This window comes from Solanum stenotomum, chromosome 11 (genome assembly GCF_019186545.1).
Source record: "Solanum stenotomum isolate F172 chromosome 11, ASM1918654v1, whole genome shotgun sequence".
Lineage (NCBI taxonomy): Eukaryota > Viridiplantae > Streptophyta > Magnoliopsida > Solanales > Solanaceae > Solanum > Solanum stenotomum.
In genome coordinates this window covers 11,367,694-11,387,063 of record NC_064292.1, presented here as the reverse complement: position 1 = coordinate 11,387,063, position 19,370 = coordinate 11,367,694, and the positions used below count along the sequence as shown (strand labels likewise).

Genomic DNA, 19,370 nt, shown 5'->3' with positions numbered 1-19,370 from the left:
AATCAATTTTTAATACCATCAGAGTATAATTCTCAGATGATATCAAAGAGTAAATTAGTAGTTTTTTCACTGAAGTGACTTTTTCTTTCTTGATGTCACTACAGTATATATGTACTCGATGATATCGAATATCTAATGACTATTAAAGCTAAAGTTGTGTCATAAATAATAAATATAAAATAACATTAAAATGATAATTAATGAAATAAAATATATTATTCAAGTAAAAATTCCTTTCTAAAACACAAAGCCCACTATAAAGAAATCATTTTAGTGTATATTGAATGAAGAGTATATTTTAGGTTTAGCAAACATAAAAATCATATTAGTGTTTTATAGCTATAATTTGTCTATTTGCACTCCATAGAAAACTATATTGCTATGAAGCATCAAATTTATATAAAATTGCAGGCAGTATCTGACTATATAAAATCGCAGGCATCTGATTTGTATAAATCGCGGCGATTTGTATAAATTAGGTGTTTGTGTATATGAAAATTGCGTTTGTATATTTATATGTTCTTTATTTTTGTATATCTGCATAAAATTTGAATTCGGATTAAATTGAATCGAGTTAAAACAATTGTATTTGTATATCAAATCTCTTTTCGCTTTATACAAACACAAATTATACATTGTATTTTGTATAATTTGTGTTTGTATAAAGCGAAAAAGAGAAAGGCAAAAGAAAATTGAGCAGAGGAATATTTATATTTGTATAGTTATAAGTGTATAGGACGTAGAAATATGTATATGTATTTGTAAATACATTTCTCTCTCGATTTATACAAACACAAATACAATCTATACATTTGTTTTTGTATAAAGTGAGAGGCCAAAGAGAGTGGCGAGCGATATTCAAGAGAGAGGCGAATGTCAAAGTATTTTTTACAAATTAGAATTAAATGAAACTGTAATTATAACATTTATTTTGAATTAATAGTTTGTTAAATTGTTGATACTTGTTTTAGATATTTAATGGAATTCTTCATTACTTTATATTTCTTTTGAAAATAGTTTGGAAATAATGAAAAGGATAATTTATTTGCTTAAGAGTATGATAATAATTTTGGCTATTCTTTTTATTTAATGTAAAATAAAACATGAGAATATTTTTTGTAAACTAATTACTCTTATTTGAAAGCATCCGAATATGTTTTTTAATCCCAAATAGCTGAAAAGATGAATCCTGAGTTAATGAAAGAGAAATGATGATGAAAAAAGAATATTATGCGAAGAAAAAGAATCAAAACTAGAGCGAGCTTCTGCCTTGTTTACATGGATGCCAAAAGCCCCCGCATTTCTGAGATGGAAGGGATGCTCTCCGTCGGGTAAACCTTATTTATAAGCTGGACAAAACTCTCATACTTCTCCAGGAACTCCTTCTGCAAATTTATCATAAAATCAACACAAATACTACAATGGTGCTCACAGATGCAGCAACACGAAAAAATTAGACCAATATACCTTGCATTTATCCCATAGAGAAGGCAACAATTCCTCCGACGCTAAGTTCTTCTGCAATCTCTTATACATCGTGCTGATCGACTTATCCACCTGTTAAACCAAAATTTATCACTCTTTAACAAACAAACCCAAATCCAGTACATCAATTCATTGACTTGACTTACCCCAGATAAACTGTATTTCACCACCTTCCTAAGATCCGCTTTTGACAATCCAATCTGGAATGGAATCTAACAAAGATGCCACACTTCATTAGCACAAGATGATAACGAAATATAGGGATGTTTGGTTAACAAACAAGGTATTCTAGTCTTGAAACTAGTAATGCAAGGATTAGGGAGGTGGGAATTATTTTTTATTTAGTGGTTCGTTCATTGTATTAAATATTCGATATATAATGTATAACTTAAACTTGTGTTTGGTGTAAAACTGTACAAAATTTTGTTTACAATAATATCCTTGGACTTTTGTAGGGCTATTGAATTCTTATAACTCAATACAAATAGCAGCCAAACTATACTGGTATTATTTATACGAAACTAAAATAGCAACCAAACTTTATACAAATCAATACTGATTTGTATACCTGGATTATTTACCTCAATACTGACAACCAGATGTCCTAAAAGGCCAAGACATAGTCAATTGGGTTTAACCTAAAAGTTTGATGCACAACTAAGGAACAAAAAGGATGCAACATCGAGCCAAAGAGGCTAAAGTAATGGTAAAAATCATAAACGTTGTTTATTGGTCATTACTTCAAGCCTATATGTACTCCCAAGACAGGCGGCAGCGGAACTCAAAACCTTAAACAAGGAACAAGTCTAACTGGAACATTTGGCATCAGATCATCTTCTATAAGATATACTGAGTATCCTCTGTACTGTCATTAAGGCACTCATATATACCTTCGCCATTTATTCCTTCTGTGCTTGAACTGAACTTTCACATCAATCAAATGATAGATATAGCCATTTTTTTCATTCGATTAGTACTGATAGACGACTAGAATTACCAGTTAAGGCCAGTCACTTGTTCTTATCTGATCCAAGTTTTTCGTCTTTTCGGTAGTTTTTATTTTAAGCAATTGTAACAGAGATATTTTAAATAGTAGGACATCAGTCGTTTTATATCAAATTCAAATAATAGAGATTGTTCTGAAACACCAGTTGCATCCAGCTTCAAAGTTAGTAAGAGAGAATTGCATGACACAATTAAAAAGAACCATTGAACTACAAGGTTCAACCTGTCTTCCCACCAAAATGGAATAGAGAGAAAAAGACCAAAAAAGAAGACATGGAATTTTAAACCGATAATGAATGTGGTTGCATCATTTCTCACATGCAATTCATCACAAATGTTCAAATGTCCAAGCAAAAATAATATTTTCAATCCAGAGTTTTATTTTGGTCATATATTCTTTCAGTTGCTGTACGGAGAAGTTCAACAGAAGTAAAATTAATCAAATAAAGATTTAACACTACACAATTTTCCTTAATTTTGATAGAAATCGTGTACTGGCACAAATTAGCAAGTTATCTAGTATCAGAGCATTGTCAAGACACCATCCTCGTACAAGGCAAATTAAGATACTCTGAAGTGATGGGCAGTCTGCAAATATCAATAGCCTGAGGAGTTCAAAAGAAAAAGGAACTAACCTCTTCTGGTGTAATCGTGTACATCAAATCCTCGATTCTTCTAGCAAATTGAAAGAGTCGCTCAAATTGCTGGGAGAAAGCACAGGTTCTAAGGTATCTCATCAGAGAGAGTAAATAAAGTAATAACACTGCAAAAGCATAGTAAGGAAATATTACACAACCATGAAGCATGAAATAGGATAACTTACATAGTAGATAATTGTGTTGATGTGGCGTGTGCAAGCCTGTTCATAAGATTCACTTGCTTGGTGATAGAATTTTGCTAAGGTTGGCACGACATTAGCCAGGTCATATAGACTGCACAACTGTTTCAATCAGCACTAGAACCAGATTTTGGGGTACAATAAATATATTTCTGAACCCAAAAGTGAACAATACCTATTTTGAAATGATGCATAGTTTTCTAAAAGCATGATATCTTGATATTTCAGGTCGGTTTGAGCAATTTTGTCCAAAGTAACAAACATTATAGTGACCTGCCAAATAATTAACAATCGAGCCACAAAATACAACATACATAAGGGAACAAATATAACTAACCACCACAAATTAAGAAATTAAACTCACTGCACCTTGAAAGAAAAAAGAGTTCTGCAAGTATTTCCCAATTCACACTCAGCTTACTTTTATTTTCTATTATTGGATATTTAAACAGTATAAGTCACTGCATTACCTATCACAATACTCCCATCAGGAAAAAAATGGTAAAACAAGAGAACCAGTAACACATATTATGTCATTCTAACATTTTCAACTGTTCATATCACAGCTTAATGGTCATTGTAATGCATTAAGAAAACAAGTGCAAGACAGAAGCACTCACAAACTTTGTGTATGCCTGATCAACCAAATCCCTTGATTGTCCTTGAATGTACTGCTCCATACGGGTTGCAAGGGTGGCAAATCTAGATGAAAAATCATACTCCCAATGAAATGATTGACAAGTTAGGCCGAAATAAATACTTGAAAGCATTCTGAGACAAAATAAGTACAAATTCTGATTTTGAGGCTGAATTACTGAAAGGCTTACTGCCTGTAGTTGTAAATAAGGTTATTCAAAGAGTCGTTGAAGGGATTTTACAAGGCTCAGACCTATAATAAGCTCACAGCATAAAAGCAATAATGAAGCTAATCAACTGTAACAAAGAGGTAACAGCGACAAGGCAGAAACCCACATTTCATAAATACTAAGGAAAATTTCAGGCACTATTCAATTGGGGGACATAAAAAATAAAATGGTATACTCTTGCTCCTATGTGATAAAGAGAAATCAGCAGAAAATAATAGAAATAACACAGGCAGGCAAACTTTCATTCAAATTTGGAGGAACTATTTGCGTGTATACATAAAAGAGCCGTAGAAAATCGATCAACTTTTCATTTCCATACTGGGGAGGGGAAGAAATAATATCCTCATGAAAGAACTTTCACAATATACCATTCATAGTGAGACTAATCTCCCAATGAAGTAAATACGGGAAAAGGGTTATAATGTAGCATACTAGCATATCTAAACCTGTTGCACTAATTAGATTACACTCGAAATGGGAGGACAGATAAAAGTAGAAAGCTCTTAGTTTAGCGGCTGAAGTTTAATTTGACAATCTCGACTTACTTCCATTAACAATAACTATGCACTTCCAACTCTATCTAAATACAAACATAATTTGAACCATTATGACAGTAAATCTAATCCAAAGAACTATGGAAGTATACAAAAAACATAACATGAAACTCAGTTTACCTCGGTATGAATGATAAAACTCCCAACTGTCTAACATTTCGCTCATTTCTTTCAATTTGATGGCATGTCTCCTCCACAAACTGCAAAGTTTAGGGAAAACTGAGAAAATTTCATCCCTTTTGAACTGCAATATATAGATGGCTATGAGGGATACAGTAGCTCACACGGCTGAACTGCATTGAAATTCTTGATTCCAAGTCATCAAGCAAGATACGCACAAATCCTGCTGTTTCAGCCTTCTGATCAGGAATATAACGCTCTGTGATTCCATGCATTGATATGCAGCACATAGGATCAATTTTGCCTGCCCAATCCACCACAGCAAAGAAGTCTTCCTGAAGCACATAAACAGGTAAAGATAATATTATCAGTGATATTCTTTTTATAGTTTTGTTTCGTCAGAAAAATATGAAAGATCTTTAGTTAAGTGAAACGACAATCCAATCAACAACTATGCCCATGAAAAAGAACCACGCTATTGTGGCAATCATAAATTCCAAACCACAATGTATGAGAAAATGAGAGAGGGGGCTGAAAAAAAATGAGTACCAAAAGAACATATAAAACTTGACAAAATAGTCCAGTGCTAATTCCTCATGATAAGGACAAAAAATTATATTAAACAATGCAACAAAAAGATCAGCGGACTTGGTTTACTCAAGGGCCTGCTTCTCTGTGGCACATAAGGAAGCAGTGGTACAACATAGAGGTCCAAAGTCCATCTGCTAAGATCAGGTACAAAGGCATTGACACAAGAAAAGAAAAAAAATGTCAAGCAGTCTGCTTGATGAAGCAAAATAGATATTCTTGTTCCTATTTACAAAAATAATTTTCAAATTCTACAGGACAACTAAGGTAGTAGCATGGAATTGATAGTAACATAAGCTATAGTCCACCAGATAAATTATCAACACCACAGTGATTTGAAGATACAGATATCATAGAATGCATATCCAATGAATAATAAATGAACTAAACACAGACAAGACTCTGATGTAGTCTTGTTTTCAGCATCCATATTAAGTGAAACTTGAGAGGTCTTCCTCACTCTATTAACCTGACCTATTGTGTCATCTCTTTTCTGTTTCAATAGCACTGATGTTTGAGTATACAAAGAATCGGATAAAGTGTACATTAAGCGTCTCAAAAATCAAAAAATTATGCACTAAGGAATGTCCTCTTTGCACCAAACAGGAAAAATCAAACGAGAAAGAATAATCGGCACTTAACAAAAACTTTTGTTATTAGAAAACAAGACTATTGTAAGGGAAAACTGTAACATTACTTGGATTCCATCAAGCAAATCATGTAGTGATTCATTTAGTGCCTCTAGATCTGCAGAATTCTGTCCTGCAAAATAGCAAGATGGTGGTCCTTGATAAATTCCAAGCAGGACAAGGCAAGAGCAGAAACCAGGAAAAATTACCAGATTTATTGTCATTCTCATCTATATCCATGATGCCTAAATCATCATTCTTATCATCTCCAGCTTTGTTTCCATTGGCAACACCTTCTGGTGGAAGCAGTGTTGGAACTTCAAAGCACATAAAGTGTGCAAAGAAAGAACTCTGGGATTTGGAAATTTAGAAAAAAAAAACTGATGATACACTTTGGGTTGAGAAAGCAACATAGACATTCATACGCATATATACCAGGAAAAAAAAAGAAACTAGAAGAAAACCTCATCGACAAGGAGTGGGATAAATATTGTGAGCATTTTAGCATATGCCTCAGAGGCTGCAGACGTGTCTGCATTATTCACGCTCTGATTCAAACCTGTCAAACCTTCAAACCACACAATAGGATTTTTGGATGCCTTTGTACTGGAACGAAGCTCATTTGCAAACTCACGAGCCTGGAAAGAATAGCAAACATAAGCATTGTTAGAATAGTAATAGGTAGTGTAATAGGAATAGTACTTAGAATATGACTAGTAATAGTAATAGTAATAGGAATAGTAAATAGTGTCCTAATTAGAATAGGATTGTATTGTAGTGTCCTAGTTAGAAAAGGAGTCTATTGTAGTGTCCATAAATATAGTCAGTAATAATGTAGAGACAACAATTCAATGATAGCTTTTTCCAATATTTCTCACTTGGTATCAGAGTTTCTACGATCTTGGTAGAAAATCAAAGAGCTTCCATAGCTAGCGGGTGGCTATTACTAGTATATGCTGCCCATCTGGTCAATGATTATGTTAGCAAAAGTAGGGTCACCGTGTATCTTTTTAGTCTACTTTTTCATATTTAATTTATGTAGCACCATGCCATATTTTCGATGACTATGTTCTTATATCTAATTTGTGTAGCACCGTGCCATCTTTCCGATGACTACTTTTTCATATATGATTAGCATAGCACCGTGTCATCCTTCCGATAACTACTTTTTCATATTTACTTTGTGTAGCATTGTGTCATCTTCTGGTGACTACCTTTTTTTGCATATCTGATTTGTGTAGCACCGTGCATCTCTCCGGTCTACGTTTCATATTTAATTTGCGTAGTACTGTCGATTTTTATGAACTACTTTCTCATATCTGAGTCGCATAGCATCGTGTGTCTTTTTCAGTTACTCATCACATTTGATTTGCATAGTTCCATTCGTCTTTCCGGTGACTCCTCAAATCTGATTTGCGTAGGGTTGTGCCACCATTCTAACCCTACCCATATAATTTCTCTTTTTCAGTAGGGTCGTACCATCATTCCGACCCTACCCATATTATTTCTCTTTTTCAATAGGGTCGTGCCATCAATTCGAACTTTCCTATGTAATTTCTATTTTCTAGTAGGGTCATGCCATCATTTCGACCCTACCCATATAATTTTATTTCTTAGATTGTGACAACTTTTAGCCATCAAATCTAATACTCCGGTGTATGAACATGTTTCAGCCAATTTTTTGGTGACTTTCTTGTTTAATATCGACTCATCTATTGATTTCAACACTATCCATATACTTTATACTAGATTTTGAGCACTTTCTGGCGACAGTTGCATTGTGAAGAAGTCTATATAGAGCAACCACCTAATTTTGTTGCTCAGGAGGAGTTTAGAAGCCTTGTATGTCAATTGTGTAAGTCATTCTATGGTCTGAAACGGTCTGCAAGTTTGGTTTGGGAAGTTCAACACTGTAATTTATCACTCTTTGTTTTATCGGCATTATGCATCAAATCCTGTATTTTACGAAAGGCATGCACACGTTTCCTTCTTCAATCTTCTCTTTTATGAAGTACATGTCCACTTCAACATGCTTTGTTTTGTCATGTTGAAGAGGATTGTGAGCAATACTTATGGCGGCTTTGTTGTCACAGTACAACTTCATTGGTAACACAAACAACTTTTTTAGTTCTTCCATCATCTTCTTGAGCCAAATCATTTCACAGATCCCATGGGCCATAGATCGGTATTCAGCTTCAGCACTGCTCGAGCTACTACATTCTGCTTTTTACTCCTCCAAGTCACGAGATTTCTCCAGATAAAAGTACAATATCCTGATGTAGAGCTCCTATCAAAAGTAGAACCTGCCCAATCTGCATCTGTAAAGCTTTTAATGCCTCTATCTTGACCTTTTCTGAAAAATAATCCTTTCCCTAGTGAACTTTTCAGATATCTAAGAATCATGTAGACCGCTTCTTGGTGCTCTTCTTTCGGAGAGTGCATAAATTGACACACTAAGCTTACAGCAAAAGCTATATCAGGTCGAGTGTGTGATAAGTAGATCAACTTCCCCACTAGTCTCTGATATTGACTTTGGTCAACTGAATTTCCTTCTTTGTTTCCAAATTTTATATTCGAAACAATAGGTGTTTCAGCTGGACAACAACTACTCATGCCTGTCTCTTTCAAAAGATCTAGTACATACTTCCTTTGTGACACCATAATGCCTTCTTTTGATCTTGCTACTTTCATGCCAAGAAAATATTTCAAATGTCCTAAATCTTTGATCTCGAATTCCGACGCCAACTGTGTCTTTAAATTCTTCATTTCGGGCAAGTCATCTCCTGTAAGTATAATATCGTCAACATACACTTTCCCTCAAGAGAGCATCAAATGAACATGGTGTGATCTGCTTGCCCTTGAGTGTACCCTTGTTTTACAAACTGAGTAAATCTCTCAAACCAAGCTCCTGGAGATTGTTTGAGCCCGTAGAGAGATTTCTTTAGCTTACACACTCTAGTTCCATATCTTCAAAACCCGGAGGAGGATCCATGTAGACTTTTTCTTCGAGTTTTCCATTCAAGAATGCATTCTTCACATTTAGTTGTTGAAGGGGCCAATCAAGATTAACATCAATGGTCAAAAGAACCCTGATTGAATTCAACTTGGCAACTGGAGCGAATGTCTCAAGATAGTCAATTCCATAGGTTTGAGTGAACCCTTTTGCTACCAAACGTGCCTTATACCTCTCCAAGGACCCATCTAATTTAAATTTGATGGTAAACACCCACTTGCAACCCACTATTTTCTTTTCACGTGATAGTTCCATCATTTCCCAGGGTTTCATTTCTCTTAAGAGCATTCATCTCCTCTAGAATTGCCTCTTTCCACTGGAGACATTCAAAGTATCTTGCACATTTCTCGGTATCTCCATTCCAGATAATTGAGAAAGAAAAGTTGTATAGGAAGGAGACAAGTTTCTATATGACACAAAATTTGACATGGGATGGTTTGTGACTTTTCTTACTCCTTTACGTTTGGCAATTGGAAGATCAAGGTCTAAAATAACAAGGAGAAAATCAGAATTAGATTCTGGAGAATTACCTTGTATATCAGTAAGATCTTGCGGAGTGGACTTTTGGTTCTGATGGGCATCCTTAATCTCTTTTTCTTGATTCCAGTTTCTTCTCATGTAAACCTGCAATTCCTTTGTTTGTTCCATGTCCTTGTCATTAATTGCATCATGAAAAGACTCTACTGTCTCAGTTTCCTTATTTTCATTATATAAGTTGGGATCTCTTACCTTATCAAGGTTGTTACTACCAAAAGTACTATTTCCCGTATCTATCATAAAAGGTAGATCCTTTTGTTTCTCGCATGTGAGGTCGCGAGAATCCTTACTATCCATTGAATCTTCACTGTGTTTCTCCCCCTGAAGATTAGTTCCAAATAATAATTGAGATTCAAAAAAGGTGACATCCATTGTGACAATAACCTTTCTAGTATTTGGGTCATAACACTTGTATCCCTTTTGACTAGGGGCATAGCCAACAAAAATACTTTTTTTAGCACGTGGATCAAGTTTACTCCTATTATGATCATGAACATGAACATGAACAAATACACTACATCCAAAGATTCTCAAATGTAGATCAGTGGTCAATCTAGAAGTAGGGAAGTATGTCTTGAACATACTAACAGGGGTTTTAAAATCTAGAACACGGGAAGGCATCCTATTAATAAGATAAGTGGATGTCAAAAGAGCTTCTCCCCAAAGAAATTTAGGGACTCCACTTGTGAATATTAAGGCTCTAGTTACCTTCATAAGATGCCTATTTTTTCTCTCAGCTACTCCATTTTGTTGGGGTGTATTAGGACATGAACTTTGGTGCACTATTCCCTTGGAAGTGAAAAAATTGCCTAGATGGTCATTAAAATACTCTCCCATTATCACTCCGAAATATTTGAATCTTCTCATGAAATTGCATCTCAACCATAACATAAAAAGCCTCAAACATATGTTTTACTTCACTTTTGTCTTTCAATAAGTACACCCAAGTTAGTCTAGTGTGATCATCTATGAAACTCACAAACCACCTTTTTCCATTTACATTTGCTACCCATAGAGATACAAATTTATAGTATAGAAAACTAAACTAACTAGCAATCAAATCCCTTGATTTCTGGCAGATTTGAGAATCAAGGGGTGATTTTATTGATCCAATATCCTAACCTATTCAATAGCATATTAGATATGATTTTATAAGATCAATTTAAATCCTACAAAATCATATCTGATCATACTTAGATATTTACAATTCAACATAGCACTTGAACTTCCTATATTTTTGGAGCCAAAAATATCAATCCCGAACGACATATTGTGAATTTGAAAGGATCTGATCGCCAGAAAATTGGCCAGAATCATGAAAAAATGTATATGGTCAGCCTCGGAATTTAGAGGTGATCCCACCGGAAAAAAGAAATTGCTTAAAAAATTGTTTTTGAAAAACACAGGCAGAAAATTTTTATTCGGACAACAATTTAGGTCACCGAAAAATTGCACAGTGACGGCTGATTTAATTTTCTCACCATGGCTCTGATACCATGTGAGAGATATTAGAGAAGAATATGATTGAATTGTTGTGTCTACATTTTACACTGAGACCCTATTCGTAGATACTACATTGGACTCCTTTTCCAACTAGGATTCCTATTCTAAATAGGATTGTATATACTTATTCATATTCTAACAGATACAACTTGTAATGGTCCTAGAACAGGGAAAATATGAGAAAACCTTTTTCATATGTGAATTAAGATTTACTCCTACAGAGGTTCGAGCTAAAAGTGAAAGAAGGTTTTAGAGCACACTATAAAGTCTTATTCCTATGCATGAATCAAATAAAATGCAAATCTTTGCTTTAGGTTTCACTAGACAATTAACCCTATGCTAAGCCTTGATTTCAGCACCCTACATGGAGTAAGTTTCAGGAATTTACTCAATCACTTTTGATAGTAAGAGTTATGTGGTCCAATTATCTTTAGTTCCTTCAGCGAATTTCTAGCATAAAAGGCATTACCAAATTTATTTACACTTGAACTACAAGTTGCTTGGCAGCAAAGAACTCTTGCTCTTGAAAAGGACTCTCACACTCCTAGATCATGAAGGAATGTCTTTGAACTGACAATGTTGTGGTACCCTTGTTCTTCTTTCTATAATTTCTCAATTCCCTTACATCTGTTTTCCATTCTTCTTCTTTCCAATGCTGCTACTCCACTTTAACACCTTTGTTGCCTTTCCTCTCTCTGTGTGTCTCCACAGATACCCTTTCTCTACAGCTTGTTATTGTTCCAACAGAACAGCTTGCTCTCTGAATTCTTTCTGAGATGCTACTGCAATGATCTTAATGATTTGGCCAGCTAAACGGCCCAACAAAATGTGCTTCTTAAAGTAGACAAATTCATTTTAAAAGAAGGTTCAACCAGCAATTCTTTGATGGGAAAGCTGCTATAGACAAACAGGTGATACATGCCTTTGAGAGTTTGGAGATGAAGAAAACAGATGTCTACCAGCTTAAAAGTGCAAATAACGGCCAGTGAACTTAATAGGCATTTAAGTAACCTACTCAACAGAAAGAAGCAAAAGAAGAAATAAAAGCACAATACGAGAATTAAAAGACAAATTAATAAAGATAATAGCTTTCTGACCTCCCGGCGCAAAAGTAAGTTGAGGGAGGTACAATAAGCTTTTCTTAAAGGGCCCAAGCAATTCTTGTCAAGACTCTGCAAATGCAAAGGATTGAGAGAAAGACACAAGGAAGTATTAAACAATGCTAAAATTTGACAAGTTGAATCAATCTGACCTTCAAATGCTGCAACAGACGAGCATATGTCCTGCACTTGTATCGGAGATCAGCATGGTCAGGCCTTTTCAATTGCCCACGCTGTTTAATTTATATTATCAGCAGTCTTCAAATAACTATTTTTGGAAAACTCATGACAATTAGTTCAAGTAAAACTGATCTACATACCTGAGAAAAATAACTCTTATCACTCATCATAAAATCCACCAAACTGGAAAAATAGTTTCTCAAGAATTCAGATGCTCTTCGAACAAACGTCGTTTTCAACTTGTCAACTTCTGCTCGTTTTTCTTTCACCTGTAAGAGATTCAGGGATTTCACAGCTAAAAGTTGCTGCATCTTTTACAAGTAATGTATTAATTTTGATATAAGTAACTTTCTGTGTTCAAATGCAGAGATGGCCCAATGCGGCAACGCCTATCCGACGAGTGCTAGAATAGCAAAGACAGGACAACTTGGTTTCACTTCATTCAGTAAACAAGCAAAAAATTTAAAGATAGGACAGTTTGATTTCTACTTTTTCTTGTCCAGTTTCAGTATAGAACATTGGCCCATAAAAAACTTGCAGGAACTTGAATCCAGTACTATCTAGACGCTATGACCATGTATTTTGCAATAACTCAATCATTCTTATACCAGGCCAGGTCCAACTGTGGATTTCCCAATAATTCAAAACAATTTATTTACTCAAATCACTTCATAGGAACCAGTCATCCAAGTCCTGAATGGGCAAATTTGTACTTAATTTAACATATGCATGCATAGCTACATTAACCTTAAATGTATACTTTATATGCTGAAGCACAATAACAAAAATGAAGCAAAAAGAAAAGGACAGAAACGAATAAGCAAGTGAACATACAGCTCTCATGTTTGAGTAGCTAGGATCCAATTTAGGTGATTCAAGACCATGTAGAGCATTAGTTAGCCACTCACATGCCTCAATGTTCTGAGGCATTCTTGCCTCTTCAAATGAACCACTTGTTAAACACGCTGCATACTACAAAACCAAGAATGAATATGTGAAGAAAATTAATTTATTAGGTGTCACCACGACCTAGCTCCAAGAAAGATAGAGAAACACCTCAGAAGGGATACGTAGTCTTTCAAGAAGCCTATCAAGTTCCTCAATCAATGCCTTGTTGTTTACTGACTGCATTTCCAGCTTGTTGTTGCGGGTTTCTATCTGCATATTGTGAAAGAACCAGTATAGCATTAGCAAAAGAGGTCTACATTCAAATAGTACTTACTTCCTCCATCCCAATTATGTTGTACCGTTTGACTTGGCACAAAGTCTAAGAAAAAAAGGAAGACTTCTGAATGTGGTCTAAAGCTGTTGAAATTTGCTTTCAGTTACTGCAGCAAGTTTTTAGCATAATAAGTTAGTTAGATTTAGGATGAATTTGAATTTTAAATTTCTATTAGGTTGTTTTAGTTGTTGAGATTATTTAGCATTTTGAATTTTTGTTATGCAGATTTTCTGTTGATTATATTTTCAAATTGGCTATTTAAAGCCCTCCTATGCTTAAAAATTATTGAAAGTTTCAGCCCTTTTTTGTTGTACCATCTTTTCAAAAAGTGCCAACAGTGGTATATAGTCTCACTGATCTTATGGAATATGTGAGTTCTTAGAAAGAGCTATTTTCAACCCATTTTTAACCCGTCGAGGCTATTTTCAATGCATTTTCTTTTCTTTTTTAGATAAGGGTAAACTTTGTATTCACACATAAAATTCATCATTCAATGAATGATGAATTAGAAACTTACAACCCACAGAGTGGTGGGCACACCCCCATTTGGGTACATTTACAAGTTTCCTATGATATCTACCAAATCTACTGCCTCCCCTACGAACTCTTGTTTACACCAAAAAAATAGCAGGCATATACACTTCATCCTAATCTTCAGTATGTTGACTCTCTGATCTTCAAAGCACCTATCATTCCTTTCTCTCCATAAGGTCCACCATATACAAGCTCATATTGTCTTCCACCAATCTTCATATCTCTCTCTGTTGCCAATTCCTGACCATTGATTCATCAACTCCAGGGTTGTCTTGGGCATCACCGAGCTAACTCCAAAAATGCACAAGAAATTGTTCCATAGGCTTGTGGCAGTGTTGCAATGCATAAACAAATGACTATTGACTTATGTTTTCCACTCACACAAAAAACATCTAGAACATACCTGCCATCCTCTTTTCTGCAGTGCCTCATGTGTGAGGCGGGCTTTCCTGCACACTAGCCATGAGAAACAAGTCACCTTTGGTGGACTTCTAGCTTCCAAGATTTCCTTCCAAGGCCCTGTGTCTGTTGCTATCTGATTGGAATCGATATTCCAGTAACATGACTTGACTATGAAGTGGCCTTTGCTATGTAATTTCCAGATTGGCTTCTCTGGGCTCATAGAAATACCAGGGCAAGTGTTTAATGTTCCCAGAAGGCTTGCTACTTGTCTGATTTCCCAGCCATTTATTGCTCTCCTGAAGAGTAGGTTGCATCCTTGTTGGCTCCACACCTGAGAGATAGTATCATTTTTCTGCAAGCTCAAAGAGTATAATTGGGGGAATAAGTTTCTCAAGCTGTTCTCCCCTACCCAAACTTCATTTCAGAAAGCATTTTTCAGACCATTACCACCACCAATGGAGATGTTGTTGATAAAGTAAGGCCAAAGTCTCCTGATTCTTTTCCAGACACTACAACCAAATGTGCTCATGACTTCTTCAGCTATCTAGTAGCTAAGTAAGCCATACTTTCCTGCTATGTACCTTCTCCATAAGGCCCCATCTTCTGTGCAGAATCTCCATAACCACTTTTGTAGGAGACAATTGTTCTGTTTGCTGAGGTTCCTCAGTCCAAGACCCCCTTGTTCTCTGCTAAGGGTAAGAATATCCCATTTCACCATATTGTAGAATTTAGCCTCTCTTCTGCTTATTCCCTTTCCATAGGAAGGATCTTCTCAATATATTGATTCTTTTTTATATGCTTTTAGGAATAGGAAATAGGCTCATCATGTATGTAAAGATGGATCTTGGGCCTAACTCAACCTCAAAGCTAGCTTATGAAGGGAGGATTGTCCAAGTCCATATAATGAGACCAAATTCCCATCCCTTTTCCGATGTGGGAATTCTTAACACTCCCCCGCACGCCCAGACCTCGTTAACTGGAGCGTGGACTATATAATATGGGGGCCCAACATCGATGAACAAAGAAATTAGGATGAGCCTGGCTCTGATACCATGTAAAGATGGATCTTGGGCTTAACTCAACCTCAAAAGCTAGCTTATGAAGGGAGGATTGTCCAAGTCCATATAAGGAGACCAAATTCCCATCCTTTTTCTGATGTAGGAATTCTTGACAATGTATGTAGGAAGACCATCAAGCACTGCTTTAGTAAGTGTAAGTCTGCCGAGGGATAAATACTTACTCTTCCACCTTGATAAAAAAAATTCACATCTTTGTAGCACCTCACTCCATACCTCCAACTCTTTATTTTTAGCACCTATGGCATACCCAAGTATTTAGTTGGTAGTGATCCAATGTGGAAGCCCAAGTTTTGTGCTAAGCATTGGAAATTCTCAACCTAATTGATAGGGAAAAGTAGACATGAAGACCAGAAATACCTTCAAAAATAGTTAGAATTACCCTTAGATGTCTAATCTACAACACCTCTGCTTCACAGAATATGAGGGCATCATCTGCATAAACCAGATGAGTAATTTCCAATTGGTTTTCCCTGCCTGATTGAGCACTGAAATCTTTTATCCAACCATTAGTTTTTGCTATCTTAAGCATATGATTCAGCCCTCTCATTGCAAGTAGGAATAGAAATGGGGACATAGGATCTCCTTGTTTAAGACCTCTATGTGACTAGAAGAAACCCTCGGTATTCTCATTGATAATGAGAGAGATTTTGATACTTGAAATGCAAAATTTTATACCAGTTGCCAAATCTCATTTCCTTTAGAATTTTTAGGAGGAAATTCCAATTAACATGGTCATAGGCCTTCTCAATGTCTAGCTTGCACAAGATGCCTAATTTCTTTTGTTTTACTTTAGAATTTACCAACTCATTGGCCAACAAAGCTGCATCCATTATTTGTCTTCCTTTCAAAAATGTCATTTGGTGTTCATCCACCAATCTACCTATTGTTTTTTTTTTTTTTTGATAATGGTAACTTTTTCGTCTATTTATCCACAGGTATACTACATCAAAGTAGCCCCCCTTCCAAAAGTATTACAAACTAGACTGACTCTATCTGTGCTTTTTGTCACAACTAGTCTAAAACATCAAAAAGTTCTTCTGCCTGTACTAAGACTTTCTGTTAACACCAAAAATAATAAAGAGTTATACAATTCATTTTGAAATTCTACACATTGTTCTTCTTGCCCTCAAAACATCTTTGATTCCTTTCTTTCCACACTGTCTACCATATACAAGCTGGGACAATCCTCCATCTCTCCTCCTTAATTGTAGTATTGCCAATATTGATCCAACAATTTAGGAGTTGTACTATGTTTCTTGGTTTCACCCAAGTGATCTTTCTAAGGCTACTGAATATTCTCCATAATTGATCTGTCCATTTGCAATGCAAAAAGAGATGGTTGATTGTCTCTGCATGTTCCTCACACAAATAGCATCTTGAGCATAGTTGGAACTTCCTCTTCTTTATATTCTCTTGTGTCAGCACTGCTTCCTTTGCTAGTAACCATGTGAAACAGTTTACTTTGTATGGGATTTTAGGTCTCCATATCATCCGCCATGGACATAGCTCCAGCCTATCATTTGAATTTGATAGATTAAGGTCTTTGTAAGCTGACTTGACACTGAAAACCCCTTTGCTACCAATCTTCCACACAACCTTGTCTTCTTCCTTAGTCAGATTGCTAAATTGTGCCATTGTATCATGGAAGGCCACTATGTTCCCCATCTCCCAATCATTTAGATTCCTCCTAAGATGTAAGTTCCATCCCTGTCCTGTCCACATTTCAGCCACAGTTGCATTTTGTTGAAGGCTTAGTGTATATAAGTCTGGGAATAATTGGTTTCAGGGTTCTTTGGGCTATCCATCTGTCCTCCCAAAATGACACCTTCATTCCATTACCCACCTAGAATCTGATTCTAGAAAGAAACAAAGGCTAAAGATTTCTTATTGATCTCCAGATACCACATCCATATGGTGTAGTTACCATCTTTGTCATCCACTTATCAATTTAGATATGATTTTGTATACCCCTCCTATTAAATTGATTGGTCTGAATCTTTCAACTCCATTGCGCCAGGCTTCTTTGGAATTAATGCTATGAAAGTGGCATTGAAGGACTTCTCTAAAACACTCCATTGATGGAAATTTTGAATGGTCTGCATCAGCCCCTCTTTTAGGATATCCAGCATATTTTGAAGAAAGCCTTAGTAAATCCGTGAGGTCCAGGTGCCTTATCTCCATCACACTGCTTGATGATCTATAGCACCTCTGTCTCTTTAAATGGTCTTTGGAGCCACTCATTTTCTTCCACACAGATTGTAAGACATCCTTCTAGGTTAAAAGGTCTCCATAGTTCAGATTGCGAGTACAAATTGGAAAAGAACTCTATTATTGCCTCTTTGATTTCTTTGGGTTCCTGTACCTCCTCACCTCTTACCATGATTTTGTCGATAGTATTGTATCTCCTATGAATTGTAGGCATTCTTCGGAAAAATCTAGTGTTTTTATCTCCTTGCTTCAGCCAAAGGGTTCTAGACTTTTGCCTCTAGTTAGCTTCTTCTTCTTTAGCCAGAACTTCTAGCTCCACTAGTATTGTAACCCTTATTGTCACTTCATCCACAAAAAAAAAAGGCCTATCCTCTTGAATTTTGTCAAGCTCAAAAAGTTCCTCTAGGAAATTGTTTTTCCTGTTGGCTAGGCAAGCAAAAAGTCTTCTTAGTCCATTCTTTTAGCTTTTTCTTTGGCATTTTGAGCTTGGCCCCTAATTTGTAATCAAGGCACGCATCAACAACAAAGCTACTTCACCAGTCCTGTACCATATCCTTAAATCCCTCCACCTTGAGCCACCAATTTTCGAATTTGAAATAAGGTTGTCTCTGTTCCCAGTGTTCACATTCAAGAATTATAGGACATTGATCAGAAGCTACTCTTGGAAGAATTCTCAGTCTGATGCTTTTGAAGTTCTCCTCCCATTCCATAGAATACAAAAAACTGTCCAACCTAGCAGCAGTTTGGTGATTAATCCCCCTAAAACAAGTGTAACTCCTACCCATCGAAGTTGGATCTTTAAGTTCTAGCTCCTCTATCCAACTGGAGAATTCAAGCATTATGTTAGTGAGTCTGTTGCATCCACTTCTCTCTACCATATGTCTAAACAAAATCCCCCCCCCCCCCCCCCCCCCCCCCCCCCCCCCCCCCCCCNCCCCTCGTAACCAAGTGATCATCACATATTGACTTCATAGCTTCTACTTCTTCCAATAAAGAACCAGCAAAAAGAGTTAAGAACTGACTCGAATCTAGAAGTGATCGAGAAGTTGCCTTCCTCAACCTTTGATCCCTTCCACACTTTGTTGTCCCACATAATTAGTATACCCCCTTTGCTTCCATCCGCTTCTATAAATCCACATTGCATCCATCTAGACGACCACAGTTGATATGCCACTTCCTCTACACTATTATTAATTCTTGTTTCCTGAAGGCAGATTACATATGCTTACTATTTGTTTAAACACGTCTTAACAAGAGCTTTATTAGTCGAGTTGGTAAGACCTCTCATGTTCCCTGACAGAATTTTGATCTTCATCTATATGTTAAGCTGAGAGTCTTCCCCCTTCTTCTTACCCCTTCTACCTCCTTGTTCAGGCTTGACCGTAAGTTTTTCAACTCATTTTTGCCTATGCCTCTACTCTAAGGTGTCACATTTGCTTTCCTCATCTCCTTGTTGTCCAGTGCAACTTTTCTCTCGTCAATTCTCACGAGGAGCGACAAAGTTTTA

The 19,370-nt window shown here is 36.1% G+C and overlaps 1 protein-coding gene across 3 annotated transcripts in view; it reads right to left on the bottom strand.

Annotated features, from left to right (window-relative positions):
• Positions 1-1,122: 1,122 nt before the first annotated feature.
• LOC125843642 (exocyst complex component SEC3A-like) overlaps positions 1,123-19,370 on the bottom strand; it is a 33,595-nt gene continuing 15,347 nt past the window's right edge. The window contains exons 9-25 of one of the 3 annotated variants that reach the window (XM_049522794.1): positions 13,475-13,576; positions 13,253-13,390; positions 12,559-12,687; positions 12,391-12,471; positions 12,236-12,310; positions 6,550-6,723; positions 6,295-6,436; positions 6,154-6,218; positions 5,033-5,203; positions 4,869-4,948; positions 3,949-4,030; positions 3,504-3,601; positions 3,314-3,422; positions 3,126-3,194; positions 1,632-1,697; positions 1,468-1,560; positions 1,124-1,385 (exon numbers count right to left, since the gene is read on the bottom strand). In XM_049522794.1, coding sequence (XP_049378751.1) covers positions 1,275-1,385; positions 1,468-1,560; positions 1,632-1,697; positions 3,126-3,194; positions 3,314-3,422; positions 3,504-3,601; positions 3,949-4,030; positions 4,869-4,948; positions 5,033-5,203; positions 6,154-6,218; positions 6,295-6,436; positions 6,550-6,723; positions 12,236-12,310; positions 12,391-12,471; positions 12,559-12,687; positions 13,253-13,390; positions 13,475-13,576 — 1,785 coding nt within the window. In that variant the 3' untranslated portion in view covers positions 1,124-1,274. Of the gene's footprint in view, positions 1,386-1,467; positions 1,561-1,631; positions 1,698-3,125; positions 3,195-3,313; positions 3,423-3,503; positions 3,602-3,948; positions 4,031-4,868; positions 4,949-5,032; positions 5,204-6,153; positions 6,219-6,294; positions 6,437-6,549; positions 6,724-12,235; positions 12,311-12,390; positions 12,472-12,558; positions 12,688-13,252; positions 13,391-13,474; positions 13,577-19,370 lie in introns of all 3 variants that reach the window. The other 2 variants (XM_049522795.1, XM_049522796.1) reach the window with 2 other exon arrangements.